A 15,601-nucleotide genomic window follows, 5' to 3' on the forward strand; every position below is an offset into this window, starting at 1 on the left:
GAGAGAGAGAGAGAGAGAGAGAGAGAGAGACAGAGAGAGAGAGAGAGAGAGAGAGAGAGAGAGAGAGAGAGAGAGAGAGAAGAGAGAGAGAGAGAGAGAGCGAGAGAGAGAGAGAGAGAGAGAGAGAGAGAGAGAGAGAGAGCGAGGAGAGAGACAGAGAGAGAGAGAGAGAGAGAGAGAGAGAGAGAGAGAGAGAGAGAGAGAGAGAGAGAGAGAGAGAGAGAGAGAGAGAGAGAGAGAGAGAGAGAGAGAGAGAGAGAGAGAGAGATGTGGGCGCTGCTGCAGCATTCCAGACTGGGGAAGTGGAGGAGAGAAGAAGAGAGAGAGGAGACGCAGACAGGCAGAGATGCAGGCAGACAGACCTCCATTGAAAGGGCACTCCAGTTTAAGGCAACTGACGGCCATAGTGTGAAACCAGAGACAGGGTTAAGTAATTTACCCTGACTGACAAAGACCTGAGAGAGGCTTAAAGGATTTGGACTCTAGTGTCGTAATACCTAAGCCAAATTACCATTTGGAGTGTTATACTGTCATATTTCAACCAAATCAACTAATAAAGGGTTGATAATGTCATAAGTCTCCATCTGTCTTATGTCAGTTTAGTTTTTTCAGTACCTCTGTCAGCCTCAACTGACCCAGTAACTTCTGTCGAAGTCGGACAACAATGTCCTTTCCAGCAGGCTTCAGTCAGTAGCCGAATGTCTCTGTTTTTGGACAGTAGAAGAAGCATATTAACCCAGGAGGAATGTTGCAGAGGCCGGGCTGGGGCCTGGCAAGGTGTTATCCTTGACTAGAGCACTGACAAACACACACACAGCATCATGCAAAACAACAAGCAGTAATAAAAACATGTATAACACACAAGCATGCACACACAGACACACTATGTACGCGAACACACACACGGGCGCACTCACACACACACATGATAGGAGAGAGGACAGGACTGCTGCTGCAATCCAATCTCAGCACTCAGCAAAAGAGGCTCCGACCAATTAGAACAAGGTTCTGTAGTCTGACCTATAAATACAGTCTTACAGGAAGCTATAAAACACCATTGGAAGCACCATAGAGACAAATATAAACTGGATGTGGCAAAGAATCAACTCCCTTTGGGAACCCATATTGGGAATCATATTGACAAGGGGCTAACTTTAATCCAGCACACACTTCAACCAATTTTATTGACAGAACATGCAATTTAATGGGATAGTTCGGGATTTTGGCAATCTACTTCCCCAGAATCAAATTAATTAATGGACACCATTTTTATGTCTCCGCATGCAGTTTGAAGGAAGTTCCTAACTAGCGCTAGCGCAATTGCTAACTAACGTTAGCGCAATGTCTGGAAGTCTATAGGTATCTGGTAGCATTGCCTCATGAAACTACCTCTAACTTCCTTCATACTGAACACAGAGACATACAAATGGTATCCATTTAAACTGAGGAGCAAGGGGGTCAAATTCTGTTCCAAGGGAGGACTAGCATAGCATAGCATAGCATAGCATTGCATAGAAGACCCATCCGTCAGCTAGCGTAACAAGCATGCATACTGGCATTCTCCCCAGACCAGGAGAGGTACTGTCTCAACAAGAAGATGGGGCCCCCTGTAGATCAGTTGGTAGAGCATGGCGCTTGCAACGCCAGGGTTGTGGGTTAGTTTCCCACGGGGGGCCAGTATAAAAAAAAATAAAAAAATGTATGCACTCGCTAACTGTAAGCGTCTGCTAAATGACAAAAAAAAAAAAATGATAGGAGAGAGAGGGACTGCATTTGGCAAGGTGGAGAGGTGCTGTTTCAACAACTGGAGAGAGATAGGGGAGCAGCATTTTGAAAGGCATCAGAGATATGTCAAAGGTCATATTGGACAGATTTTTTTATTTCACCTTTATTTAACCAGGTACGCCATATTGGACAGATCACATGACGCAGAGAGAGACAACGCTGCAATAGGAGAGGATTCTGACCTGAAGACAGGAGACAGACCACTGGAAGCTACTTGGTAGGACTGACAGGCCATGTATTTACAAGTACACAGCTCTGTCTTCTCTAGAGAGGTGTTACTATATTTCACAGTCAGTGCTAGACAGCTATAATCTATCCACAAACAGTGATGTTGGCAAATTTCACTTAACACACATATAGAGGACACACACCCCCAACACACACATACACATACACACACAGAAGATGATACACACACAAACATACTGGACACACACACACACACACTGAGGACACACATACACTGAATGGACACTGATCAGACAGCACGGTGATACCTGTCACCCACCTTTAGATCTCGATGCACCACGCCCATTTGATGGCAGTGTAGCACCGCCTCCACGATCTGCTGGATGCAGTGACTGCATGCAAACACCAGGGGGCATGTTAGTCTGAGCAGCATAGCTACAATCCCCTGCACAGGCCAGGGGGGAGGGGAGGGGTAGAGGTGGGGGGGGGGTAGGGGGGTAGGGGGAGGGGAGAGGTAGGGGGAGTGGCGAGGAGTGAGGAGGTAGGTAGGGGGAGGTGGGAGGAGGAAGGTAGGGGGAGGGGGGGGGAGGGAGGGAGGGAGGGTAGGGGGGAGGAGGGAGAAAGGAGGGGGAGGCGGGATGTAGGGGGAGGGGGGAGGAGGGAGGTGAGGGGGGAGGAGGAAGGAGGAAGGTAGGGGGAGGGGGAGGAGGAAGGTAGGGGGAGGAAAAAGGAGGAAGGTAGGGGAGGGGGGAGGTAGGTAGGTAGGGGGAGGAGGAAGGAGGAAGGAGGAATGTAGGGGGAGGAGGAAGGGCTGGAGGAGGGGGTCTTCTGTCATACAGACACACTCTTGCCTGGCTGTCACCAGCCTTGTCCAACCCATGGCCTAGCCAAGCGAACGGCCAATAACTTGGCGGTAGAATGGCCAACAGGGGAGGGAGGCGACTAGGGGAGGGGGAGAGGCGACTAGGGGAGGGAGGGGGAGAGGCGACTAGGGGAGGGAGGTTATGATGAGGTCTGGACTGGTATAGTTATGATGAGGTCTGGACTGGTGTAGTTATGATGAGGTCTGGACTGGTGTAATTATGATGAGGTCTGGACTGGTGTAGTTATGATGAGGTCTGGACTGGTATAGTTATGATGTGGTCTGGACTGGTGTAGTTATGATGAGGTCTGGACTGGTGTAATTATGATGAGGTCTGGACTGGTGTAGTTATGATGAGGTCTGGACTGGTGTAGTTATGATGAGGTCTGGACGTGTAGTTATGATGAGGTCTGGACTGGTGTAGTTATGATGAGGTCTGGACTGGTGTAGTTATGATGAGGTCTGGACTGGTGTAGTTATGATGAGGTCTGGACTGGTTTAGGTATGATGAGGTCTGGACTGGTGTAGTTATGATGAGGTCTGGACTGGTGTAGTTATGATGAGGTCTGGACTGGTTTAGGTATGATGAGGTCTGGACTGGTGTAGTTATGATGAGGTCTGGACTGGTGTAGTTATGATGAGTTCTGGACTGGTGTAGTTATGATGAGGTCTGGACTGGTGTAGTTATGATGAGGTCTGGACTGGTGTAGTTATGATGAGTTCTGGACTGGTTTAGGTATGATGAGGTCTGGACTGGTGTAGATATGATGAGGTCTGGACTGGTGTAGTTATGATGAGGTCTGGACTGGTGTGGTTATGATGAGGTCTGGACTGGTGTAGTTATGATGAGGTCTGGACTGGTTTAGGTATGATGAGTTCTGGACTGGTGTAGTTATGATGAGGTCTGGACTGGTGTAGTTATGATGAGGTCTGGACTGGTGTAATTATGATGAGGTCTGGACTGGTGTAGTTATGATGAGGTCTGGACTGGTATAGTTATGATGAGGTCTGGACTGGTGTAGTTATGATGAGGTCTGGACTGGTGTAATTATGATGAGGTCTGGACTGGTGTAGTTATGATGAGGTCTGGACTGGTATAGTTATGATGAGGTCTGGACTGGTGTAGTTATGATGAGGTCTGGGCTGGTGTAGTTATGATGAGGTCTGGACTGGTGTAGTTATGATGAGGTCTGGACTGGTGTAATTATGATGAGGTCTGGACTGGTGTAGTTATGATGAGGTCTGGACTGGTGTAGTTATGATGAGGTCTGGACTGGTTTAGGTATGATGAGTAGGTAGGGCGGCAGGTAGCCTAACGGTTAAGCACGTTGGGCCAGTTACCGAAACGTTGCTGGTTTGACTCCCCGAGCCGACTAAGTGAAAAATATGTCGATGTGCCCTTGAGCAAGGCACTTAACCCTAATTGCTCTGGATAAGAGCGTCTCTGCTAAATGTCTAAACAAATTAGGTCTGGACTGGTGTAGTTATGATGAGGTCTGGACTGGTGTAGTTATGATGAGGTCTGGACTGGTGTAGTTATGATGAGGTCTGGACTGGTTTAGGTATGATGAGGTCTGGACTGGTGTAGTTATGATGAGGTCTGGACTGGTGTAGTTATGATGAGTTCTGGACTGGTGTGGTTATGATGAGGTCTGGACTGGTGTAGTTATGATGAGGTCTGGACTGGTGTAGTTATGATGAGTTCTGGACTGGTTTAGGTATGATGAGGTCTGGACTGGTGTAATTATGATGAGATCTGGACTGGTGTAGTTATGATGAGGTCTGGACTGGTGTAGTTATGATGAGTTCTGGACTGGTGTAGTTATGATGAGTTCTGGACTGGTTTGGTATGATGAGGTCTGGACTGGTGTAATTATGATGAGGTCTGGACTGGTGTAGTTATGATGAGGTCTGGACTGGTGTAATTATGATGAGGTCTGGACTGGTGTAGTTATGATGAGGTCTGGACTGGTGTAATTATGATGAGGTCCGGGGGGGGGTGGTTAACAGGATAGGTTTACAGGGTTGGAGTGTGTATGATAATGTGTGTATGTGGTAGTGAGTGTGTGTGGGTGTATATCTACATACAGTGCATTCTGAAAATATTCAGACCCCTTTACTTTTTCCACATTTTGTTACGTTACAGCCTTATTCTAAAATTGATTAAATAAAACATTTTCCTCATCAATCTACACACAATACCTCATAATGACAAAGTGAACACAGATTCTTAGAAATGTATGCAAATACCCTACATATATATACATAACCAGTCAAAATTGTGGATACACCTACTCATTCAATGGTTTTTCTTTATTTTTACTATTTTCTACATTGTAGAATAATAGTGAAGATATTAAAACTATGAAATAGCACATGGAATGACGTTGTAACCAAAAAAGTATTCAACAAATCAAAATATATTTTAGATTCTTCAAAGTAGCCACCCTTTGCCTTGATGACAGCTTTGCACACTCTTGGCATTCTCTCAACCAGCTTCACCTGGAATGATTTTCCAACAGTCTTGAAGGAGTTCCCACATATGCTGAGCACTTGTTGGCTGCTTTTCCTTCACTCTGCGGTCAAACTCATCCCAAACCATCTCAATTTGGTTGAGATCGGGTGATTGTGGAGTCCAGGTCATCTGATGCAGCACTCCATCACTCTCCTTCTTGGTCAAATAGCACTTACACAGCCTGTTTTGGGTCATTGTCCTGTTGAAAAACAAATGATAGTCACACTAAGCGCAAACCAGATGGGATGGCGTATCACTGCAGAATGCTGTGGTAGCCATGCTGGTTAAGTGTGCCTTGAATTCTAAATAAATCACAGACAGTGTCACCAGCAAAGTACACCCACACCTCCTCCTCCATGCTTCACGGTGGGAACCACACATGTGGAGATCATCCGTTCACCTACTCTGCATCTCACAAAGACACGGCAGTTGTAACCAAAAATCTCAAATATGGACTCATCAGACCAAAGGACAGATTTCCACCGGTCTAATGTCCATTGCTCGTGTTTCTTGGCTCAAGCAAGTCTCTTCTTCTTATTGGTGTCCTTTAGTAGTAGTTTCTTCGCAGCAATTCGACCATGAAGGCCTGATTCACGCAGTCTACTCTGAACAGTTGATGTTGAGATGTGTCTGTTACTTGAACTCTGTGAAGCATTTATTAGGGCTACAATCTGAGGTGTAGTTATTCTAATGAACTTATCCTCTGCAAAAGAGGTAACTCTGGGTCTTCCTTTCCTGTAGCGGTCCTCATGAGAGCCCGTTTCATCATAGTGCTTGATGGTCTTTGCAACTGCACTTGAAGAAACTTTCAAACTTCTTGAAATTTTCCGGATTGACTGACCTTCATGTCTTAAAGTAATGATGGACTGTCATTTCTCTTTGCATATTTGAGATGTTCTTGCCATAATATGGACTTGGTAATTTACCAAATAGGGCTATCTTCTGTATACCAACCATACCTTGTCACAACACAACTGATTGGCTCAAACGCATTAAGAAGGAAATAAATTCCACATATTAACTTTTACAAGGCACACTTGTTAATTTAAATGCATTCCAGGTGACTACCTCATGAAGTTGGTTGAGAGAATGCCAAGTGTGCAAAGCTGTCATCAAGGCAAGGGGTGGCTACTTTGAAGAATCTAAAATCTAAAATATCTTTTGATTTGTTTAACACTTTTCTGGTTACTACATGATTCCATATGTGTTATTTCACAGTTTTGATGTCTTCACCATTATTCTACAATCTAGAAAATAGTAAAAATAAAGAAAAACCCTGGAATGAGTACTGTAAGTATTCAGACCCTTTGCTATGAGACCAGAAATTGAGCTCAGGTGCATCCTGTTTCCATTGATCACCCTTGAGATGTTTCTCCAACTTAATTGGAGTCCACCTGTGGTAAATTAAATTGATTGGACATGATTTGGAAAGGCACACAGCTGTCTATATAAAGGTCCCACAGTTGACGGTGCATGTCAGAGCAAAAACCAAGTTATGAGGTTCCAGGAATTGTCCGTAGAGCTCTGAGAGGATTGTGTCGAGGCACAGATCTGGGGAAGGGTAGCAAAAAATGTCAGCAGCATTGAAGGTCCCCAAGAACACAGTGGCCTCCATCATTCTTAAAATGGAAGAAATGTGGAACCACCAAGACTCTTCCTAGAGCTGTCCGCCCGGCCAAACTGAGCAATCGGGGGAGAAGGGACTTTGTCAGGGAGGTGACCAAGAACCTGATGGTCCCTCTGACAGACAATGCAGGAGTGGCTTCGGGACAAGTCTCTGAATGTCCTTGAGTGACCCAGCCAGAGAGACGTGAACCCGATCGAATATCTCTGGAGAGACCTGAAAATAGCTGTGCAGCCACGCTCCCCATCCAACCTGACAGAGCTTGAGAGGATCTGTAAAGAAGAATGGGAGAAACTCCCCAAATACAGGTGTGCCAAGCTTGTAGCGTCATACCCAAGAAGACCCGAGGCTGTAATCACTGCCAAAGGTGCTTCAACAAAGTACTGAGTAAAGGGTCTGAATGTGGTAGAATGGCGCCGAAGGGGATGGCTGCCATTTTACGGGCTCCTAACCAATTGTGCTATTTTGTGTGTTTTTTCACATTGTTTGTAACTTATTTTGTACTTAATGTTGATGCTACCGTCTCTTATGACCGAAAAGAGCCTCTGTATATCAGAACAGAGATTACTCACCTCGAACTGGACGAAAAAAGGCCCAAATCCCCATCATTTGCATGAAGAAAATAAGGAAAAACTGTAATATCTTGTGTTTCACCAAGTCGTGGCTGAACGACGACAAGGATAATATACAGTTGGCTGGGTTTTCAGTGCATCGGCAGGACAGAATAACTACGTCCGATATGACGAGGGTGGGGGTGTGTGTCTATTTGTCAATAACAGCTGGTGCGCGATGTCTAATATTAAGGAAGTCTCAAGGTATTGCTCGCCTGAGGTAGAGTACCTCATAATAAGCTGTAGACCACACTATCTACCAAGAGAGTTTTCATCTATATTTTTCGTAGCCGTCTATTTACCACCACAAACCAATACTGGCACTAAGACCACACTCAACGAGCTGTATAAGGCCATAAGCAAACAAGAAAATGCTCAACCTGAAGCGCTGCTCCTAATGGCCGGGGACTTTAACGCAGGCAAACTTAAATCTGTTTGACCTCATTTCTACCAGCATGTCACATGTGCAACCAGAGGGAAAAAAACTCTAGACCACCTTTACTCCACACACAGAGACGCATACAAAGCTCTCCCTCACCCTCCATTTGGCAAATCTGACCATAATTCTATACTCCTGATTCCTGCTTACAAGCAAAAACGAAAGCAGGAAGTGCCAGTGACTCGCTCAATACGGAAGTGGTCAGATGATGCGGACGTTAAGCTACAGGACTGTTTCACTAGCACAGACTGGAATATGTTCCGGGATTCATCCAATGGCATTGAGGAGTATACCACCTCAGTCACCGGCTTCATCAATAAGTGCATCGTCCCCACAGTGACCATACGTACATATCCCAACCAGAAGCTATGGATTACAGGCAACATCCGCACCGAGCTAAAGGCTAGAGCTGCCGCTTTCAAGGAGTGGGACACTAATCCGGACGCTTATAAGAAATCCTGCTATGCCCTCAGACGAACCATCAATATTTTTCTTAACTCTCTTTTCTTAAAACGTTTTTTTTTTTTTATACATTTGCCAAAAAAATCTAAAAACCTGTTTTTTCTTTGTCATTATGGGGTATTGTGTGTAGATTGATGAGGGGGAAAAAACTATTTAATCAATTTTAGAATAAGGCTGTAACGTAACAAAATGTGGAAAAAGTCAAGGGGTCTGAATACTTTCCGAATGCACTGTACGTGAAATTGAACGCAAGAAAGAGAGAGAGAAACTCTGAAGTGTGTGTGTGTGTGTGTGTGTGTGTGTGCGTGTGTTTGAGAATGCATGAGTGTGTGTGCAGGATAATCCCAAATGTTACTGTGGCAGTCAGAAAACAGACAGGAATGGATAGGTTACCCAAATCGCTAGTCCCTCATTAAAAGCTCAGCAAAAAAATAAGACCATTTCTGAGTCTGGTATTGCAGGTTACCAGTTGCCAGTGTGAAATCGCCTGTCTAAACAGGGAAAGAATTGCGCAGTAGGCTAAGTCAATTCCTCTTGCACTCTAAACACATGGCCCACATCTTAGGTTACGGTTGGTACCAGACCCACTTCTGTAATTGGGTTTATGTTAGAGGAGAGAATACCATAGCATCTATCCTGTCAGCTGTATACCCCCAGTGTTAGGTGATGTTGTTGTTGAGTGCTGTAGCGTAGCTGGATATGTGCCGTGAGATGCTGCCCAAATAATTCAGCAGGTACGATAAAGATCAAAACAAATGGCACCCTAGTCCCTTTATAGTGCACTACTTTTGACCAAGTCCCAAAGGTTGGCTTTGGGGGGGATGGGAGAAAGAGGGGAAGGGATTGAGGGAGCGATGGAGATCAGAGTGAACAAGGGAAGGGTTTAAAGAACCTGGGCCCTGCTGGGATATCAAACTGTGATGAGTTGGTCTGCGTCTCAAATGGCACCCTATTCCCTATATAGGGCCCATCGGGCTGTGGTCAAAAGTAGCACACTATATACAGAATTGGGTGTCATTTGGGATGCGCCTTGGACAGAGGAATGGTCACTGCAGCCTGAGAAGCTGGGCAAGTGCACTTGGGGGGTCGGGGTGATGGGTTGAGGGGGTTGAGGGGGTTGGAGGGGGAGAGGGGTCAACGTTTTGGGGAGGGAGTGGGAGTTAGGGGGGCAGTCAGTGAGTCAGTGCAACAAGAGCGCCATAAGAATACATTTACCTCCGATAGAATAATAATGCCTGATTGAACATTTAAACGAGCACGACAGACAGACAGACTGACAAACTGACAGACTGATCAACGGACACACACACAGACAGACAGACAGACAGACTGACAAACTGATCGACGGACACACACACAGACAGACAGAGACAGAGGAGGGGGCGTGCAGGCAGAGGTGCAGGGGTTGAGGGTAGAGGGTGGGGGGCCAGTCAGAGGAGGGGGCGTGCAGGCAGAGGTGCAGGGGTTGAGGGTAGAGGGTGGGGGGCCAGTCAGAGGAAGGAGGGAGGAGGTTTCTAGACATACTGACCTTCAGGTCCCTGTGCACTATGTCATGTTGGTGAATGTGATGAACACTGTCTAGAATCTGAGTGATACAATGACTGTGAAGACAAAACAGACAGGAGGAGAGGAGAGGAAGAAGGAGAGATGGAGGGAGGGAAGGGTGGAAGAAGAGAGGATAGGAAGGTGGAGGAGACAAGTGGACAGGTGAACATAATGATGTGAGAAACAGTGAGATGGGAGTGAAAAAATAACTCAGAATTGATGGACAGAAAGGAGGAGAGAGAAGGAGGAGAAGAGTTGATAGAAATGTTTCAGCCAGAAGGGTAGAGGAAAAGTGAGGAGGAGGGAGGGAGAGATGGGAGATGGAGAGAGAAATGGAAGGAGGAGGGGAAGTTAATAAATGCAGTGAGGAGTGAGGAGACAAAACTGTTTTAAACATGATGAGACACAAGACTACCAACAACAGCACAGTCAGACATACTCAGAACACAAAGAGGGAGGGGAGAGGGAGGAGAGAGAGCGAGAGAGGGAGGGAAGATAGAGAGAAAGAAAAGAGAGAAGCAGAGAGAGGGTGAAGGAGAAAGAGTGAGTAAAAAGGAGATGGGAAGAGTAAGAGAGAGAAAGCAGATGTGAGAAAGCGAGCGAGGCAGAGAGGAGAGAAAGGGATAAAGAGAGAAGTAGAGGAGAGCAGTGGATCGATGTGTAACTGTTATTTCAACTAACCAGTGGGTGGAAAAAATAGCGATGTGTGTACAGTGAAGGGGTTAATGTGCCTTGCCACTCCCGGCCCTGTGTGTGTGTGTGTGTGTGTGTGTGTGTGCGTGTGCGTGTGTGTGTGTGTGTGTGCGTGTGTGGATATAATGGGACTAATAGCAGGATATAATGGGACTAATAGCAGGGAGACAGCCTGCAGGATGGATCCACACCCATCCACTGTCTACTGAGTGGGAGAACTGAGACACACACACACACACACACACACACACACACACACACACACACACACACAATACACACTACAAACGGACACACTCTCTCTCTCTCTCTCTCTCTCACACACACACACACTTAACACACTACAGACACACACACACAGGATTTATAGGGTGTTGGGTGTTTGGTCTGTGGTATAGGACTAGAAGTATAGAGGAGAGAGAGAAACTGGTGTAGAGGAACACAAATAGATCTATTTTAGATGAATCACCACCTGGTTGTCCAGAGGTATACAAGACTCATTCCACTGTGTGACTCAAGATGATATACATTATACTGTAGGAGTAGAGACAGATATACAGTGGGGAAAAGTATTTAGTCAGCCACCAATTGTGCAAGTTCTCCCACTTAAAAAGATGAGAGAGGCCTGTAATTTTCATCATAGGTACACGTCAACTATGACAGACAAAATGAGGGAAAGAAATCCAGAAAATCACATTGTAGGATTTTTTATGAATTTATTTGCAAATTATGGTGGAAAATAAGTATTTGGTCAATAACAAAAGTTTCTCAATACTTTGTTATATACCCTTTGTTGGCAATGACACAGGTCAAACGTTTTCTGTAAGTCTTCACAAGGTTTTCACACACTGTTGCTGGTATTTTGGCCCAATCCTCCATGCAGATCTCCTCTAGAGCAGTGATGTTTTGGGGCTGTCGCTGGGCAACACAGACTTTCAATTCCCTCCAAAGATTTTCTATGGGGTTGAGATCTGGAGACTGGCTAGGCCACTCCAGGACCTTGAAATGCTTCTTACGAAGCCACTCCTTCGTTGCCCGGGCGGTGTGTTTGGGATCATTGTCATGCTGAAAGACCCAGCCACGTTTCATCTTCAATGCCCTTGCTGATGGAAGGAGGTTTTCACTCAAACTCTCACGATACATGGCCCCATTAATAATTTCCTTGATCAGTCGTCCTGGTCCCTTTGCAGAAAAACAGCCCCAAAGCATGATGTTTCCACCCCCATGCTTCACAGTAGGTATGGTGTTCTTTGGATGCAACTCAGCATTCTTTGTCCTCCAAACACGACGAGTTGAGGTTTTACCAAAAAGTTCTATTTTGGTTTCATCTGACCATATGACATTCTCCCAATCCTCTTCTGGATCATCCAAATGCACTCTAGCAAACTTCAGACGGGCCTGGACATGTACTGGCTTAAGCAGGGGGACATGTCTGGCACTGCAGGATTTGAGTCCCTGGCGGCGTAGTGTGTTACTGATGGTAGGCTTTGTTACTTTGGTCCCAGCTCTCTGCAGGTCATTCACTAGATCCCCCCGTGTGGTTCTGGGATTTTTGCTCACCGTTCTTGTGATCATTTTGACCCCACGGGGTGAGATCTTGCGTGGATCCCCAGATCGAGGGAGATTATCAGTGGTCTTGTATGTCTTCCATTTCCTAATAATTGCTCCCACAGTTGATTTCTTCAAACCAAGCTGCTTACCTATTGCAGATTCAGTCTTCCCAGCCTGGTGCAGGTCTACAATTTTGTTTCTGGTGTCCTTTGACAGCTCTTTGGTCTTGGCCATAGTGGAGTTTGGAGAGTGACTGTTTGAGGTTGTGGACAGGTGTCTTTTATACTGTTAACAAGTTCAAACAGGTGCCATTAATACAGGTCACGAGTGGAGGACAGAGGAGCCTCTTAAAGAAGTTGTTACAGGTCTGTGAGAGCCAGAAATCTTGCTTGTTTGTAGGTGACCAAATACTTATTTTACACCATAATTTGCAAATAAATTCATAAAAAATCCTACAATGTGATTTTCTGGATTTTCTCTAAATTTGTCTGTCATAGTTGACGTGTACCTATGATGAAAATTACAGGCCTCTCTCATCTTTTTAAGTGGGAGAACTTGCACAATTGGTGGCTGACTAAAAATGTTTTCTTCCCCACTGTACATTATAGGAGTAGAGACATATATACATTATACTGTAGGAGTAGAGACAGATATACATTATACTGTAGGAGTAGAGACAGACATACATTATAGGAGTAGAGACATATATACATTATACTGTAGGAGTAGAGACAGATATACATTATACTGTAGGAGTAGAGACAGACATACATTATAGGAGTAGAGACAGATGTACATTATAGGAGTAGAGACAGATATACATAATACTGTAGGAGTAGAGAGATATATACATTATAGGAGTAGAGACAGATATACATTATACTGTAGGAGTAGAGACAGATATACATTATACTGTAGGAGAAGAGAGATATATACATTCTAGGAGTAGAGACAGATATAAATTATACTGTAGGAGTAGAGATATATTTACATTATAGGAGTAGAGACAGATATACATTATACTGTAGGAGTAGAGACAGATATACATTATAGGAGTAGAGACAGACATTCATTATACTGTAGGAGAAGAGAGAGATATACATTATACTGTAGGAGAAGAGACAGATATACGTTATACTGTAGGAGTAGAGCCAGGCAGGGTGTCAGGCTGATTCACCCACTAAAACCTATTCTATGTCTCTCTGTCTCTCTCTCTCTCTCTAAGATTCCAATGGACTCCTCTATTTACAAGATGCTAAGGAAGACAGAGAAACCACAGTCACTCTCTTCAGACGGCCCACATATTCGACTGGGTCAGCAGTTTGAGCCACAATGGTGCTCTTGTCTCAGAAGGACAGAAAACAGATACTGGGAAGTGGAATCACTAGATGTAGACCTTGTGTCTCAATCAGATATTGTGTGTATTCACATTATTTTCCTGAGCACTGAGCTATCAACAGGGCCGGTTCCAGTTATAAGGGACTTGTAGTAATCATGGCCGAATACCGACGGGGAACGTGTTTTTGTTAGTCATTTTCACAGATATCATATTAACATGGCATAAGTCATTTCAAAATCTTTAGAATTGCAGAAAACTTTGATTTAAATCTGCAAAATGTTCTCTACGCCCCATGGCAAAATGCAGGAACTTAACTTTAAAATACATTTTTATATACACTGTCAAGAGGGGAGCCATTAAAATGTTTTGCTGCGAGGTGGAGGGCCACCCAACCAAATCTCCCTTAGGGCTCCCAAAAGGCTAGAGCTGGCCCTGTCTATTAATGTGGAAAACATTTATCTTGTGTTTAATAACAGAAAACACTTTACATCCTGTTCTACATATGTGTTTTGTCATGGCAACTCCAGTACATGATGGCAAAAAACATAGCTACAATTTGAAGCTATTAAAACAAATGATCTGAGTGTGTGACTAATTATGTCAGCTAATTAAAGGCCCAGTTATTGCTGGTCTCCTATGAAAAAGGGGGCACGGCTGACCTGGATGACTGACACACACACACACACACAGAGAGAGAGAGAGAGACACACACACACACACAGAGAGAGACACACACACACACACACACACACACACAGAGACACGCACGCACACACACACACGCACGCACGCACGCACGCACACACACACACACACACACACACACACACACACACACACACACACACACACACACACACACACGCACACACACACACACACCAGCAGAATTCAGAGACTCTTGTGTTCTCTCATATACAGTACTGCACATTTACAGTACTGTACAGACACCTGCCTTCACACTCTTAGTTTAACACACACCCCAACTTTCACACACAGATCCAAACACACACAAACACATCTCTCTTACCCGTTCACACACACACACACACACTAACCAATGTGTGTGCTGTAATATCAGGCGTGAAAGAAGCTGAACACACTCACTGGAGAGAGAAGGCAGTGACCTCTGCCCTGCCCTGTGGTGTGTATGTGTGTGTGTGTGTGTGTGTGTGTGTGTGTGTGTGTGTGTGTGTGTGTGTGTGTGTGTGTGTGTGTGTTTGCGTCCATTTTATTTTATTGGATGACCTTGTTGTCGTTGTTTTTTCTCTTTGTGTCATGCTGCTTTTAGTAATGTCTTTATTTGCTATTTTATTATATATCTTGTGTGTCACATTACTGTTCTGATAGGGTAACGGTCGAGGTAGCCCCACCGTCAGTGAAAGGAGGTGAGAGGGGACAGAGAAGGAGAGGGAGAGAGAGAGAGAGAGAGAGAGAGAGAGAGAGAGAGAGAGAGAGAGAGAGAGAGAGAGAGAGAGAGAGAGAGAGAGAGAGAGCAACAAGGTCGTTCCATCTCAAAAAGCACAAGAAAGAGGATTTCAACACCCACCATCTCAGATTGTTCTGAATATCATTTCTGTAGTTAGAAACAGATAAGATTAGCATTCTTGCAACATTATTTTGTTGAAATATAATTTGATCTCTGAGAAATTAAGCTAATTGATTGCACTCAAATTAGTCATTTTAAATTATAGGACTCATATAATATTCAATAAATATAGAACATAACATAACATCTGAGAGAAATAAGCTTTTTGTGCGTATGCAAAATTATTATTGGATTTCTTACCCTGTAAGCAGTCAATGGACAAGGTACGAAAGCAACCCATGCTTAGGTTTGTTTACCTGGCCACTAAACATGTTCACACTTCATGTTCAAATCCTCCTAAAGTATCTAAAAATGTATTGTCTAAATCAATTAAGTTACTTGAGATGATTTGAACATGAAGATTGAAAATGCTAATATAGGTACCATAGACTGGCATG

At 44.6% G+C, this 15,601-nt stretch overlaps 1 protein-coding gene across 1 annotated transcript in view; it reads right to left on the reverse strand.

The window, feature by feature from the left end:
* LOC311144404 (calcium/calmodulin-dependent protein kinase type II subunit beta-like) overlaps window positions 1-15,601 on the reverse strand; it is a gene marked incomplete at both ends in the record, with an annotated part of 107,006 nt that overhangs the window by 50,866 nt on the left and 40,539 nt on the right. Inside the window, one exon of the mRNA XM_084180413.1 lies at window positions 2,294-2,366. Coding sequence (XP_084036539.1) covers window positions 2,294-2,366 — 73 coding nt within the window. The remainder of the gene's footprint in view (window positions 1-2,293; window positions 2,367-15,601) is intronic.

The sequence above is a fragment of the Coregonus lavaretus genome (genome assembly GCF_964263955.1).
Source record: "Coregonus lavaretus genome assembly, chromosome: 17".
NCBI classification, from domain to species: Eukaryota; Metazoa; Chordata; class Actinopteri; order Salmoniformes; family Salmonidae; genus Coregonus; species Coregonus lavaretus.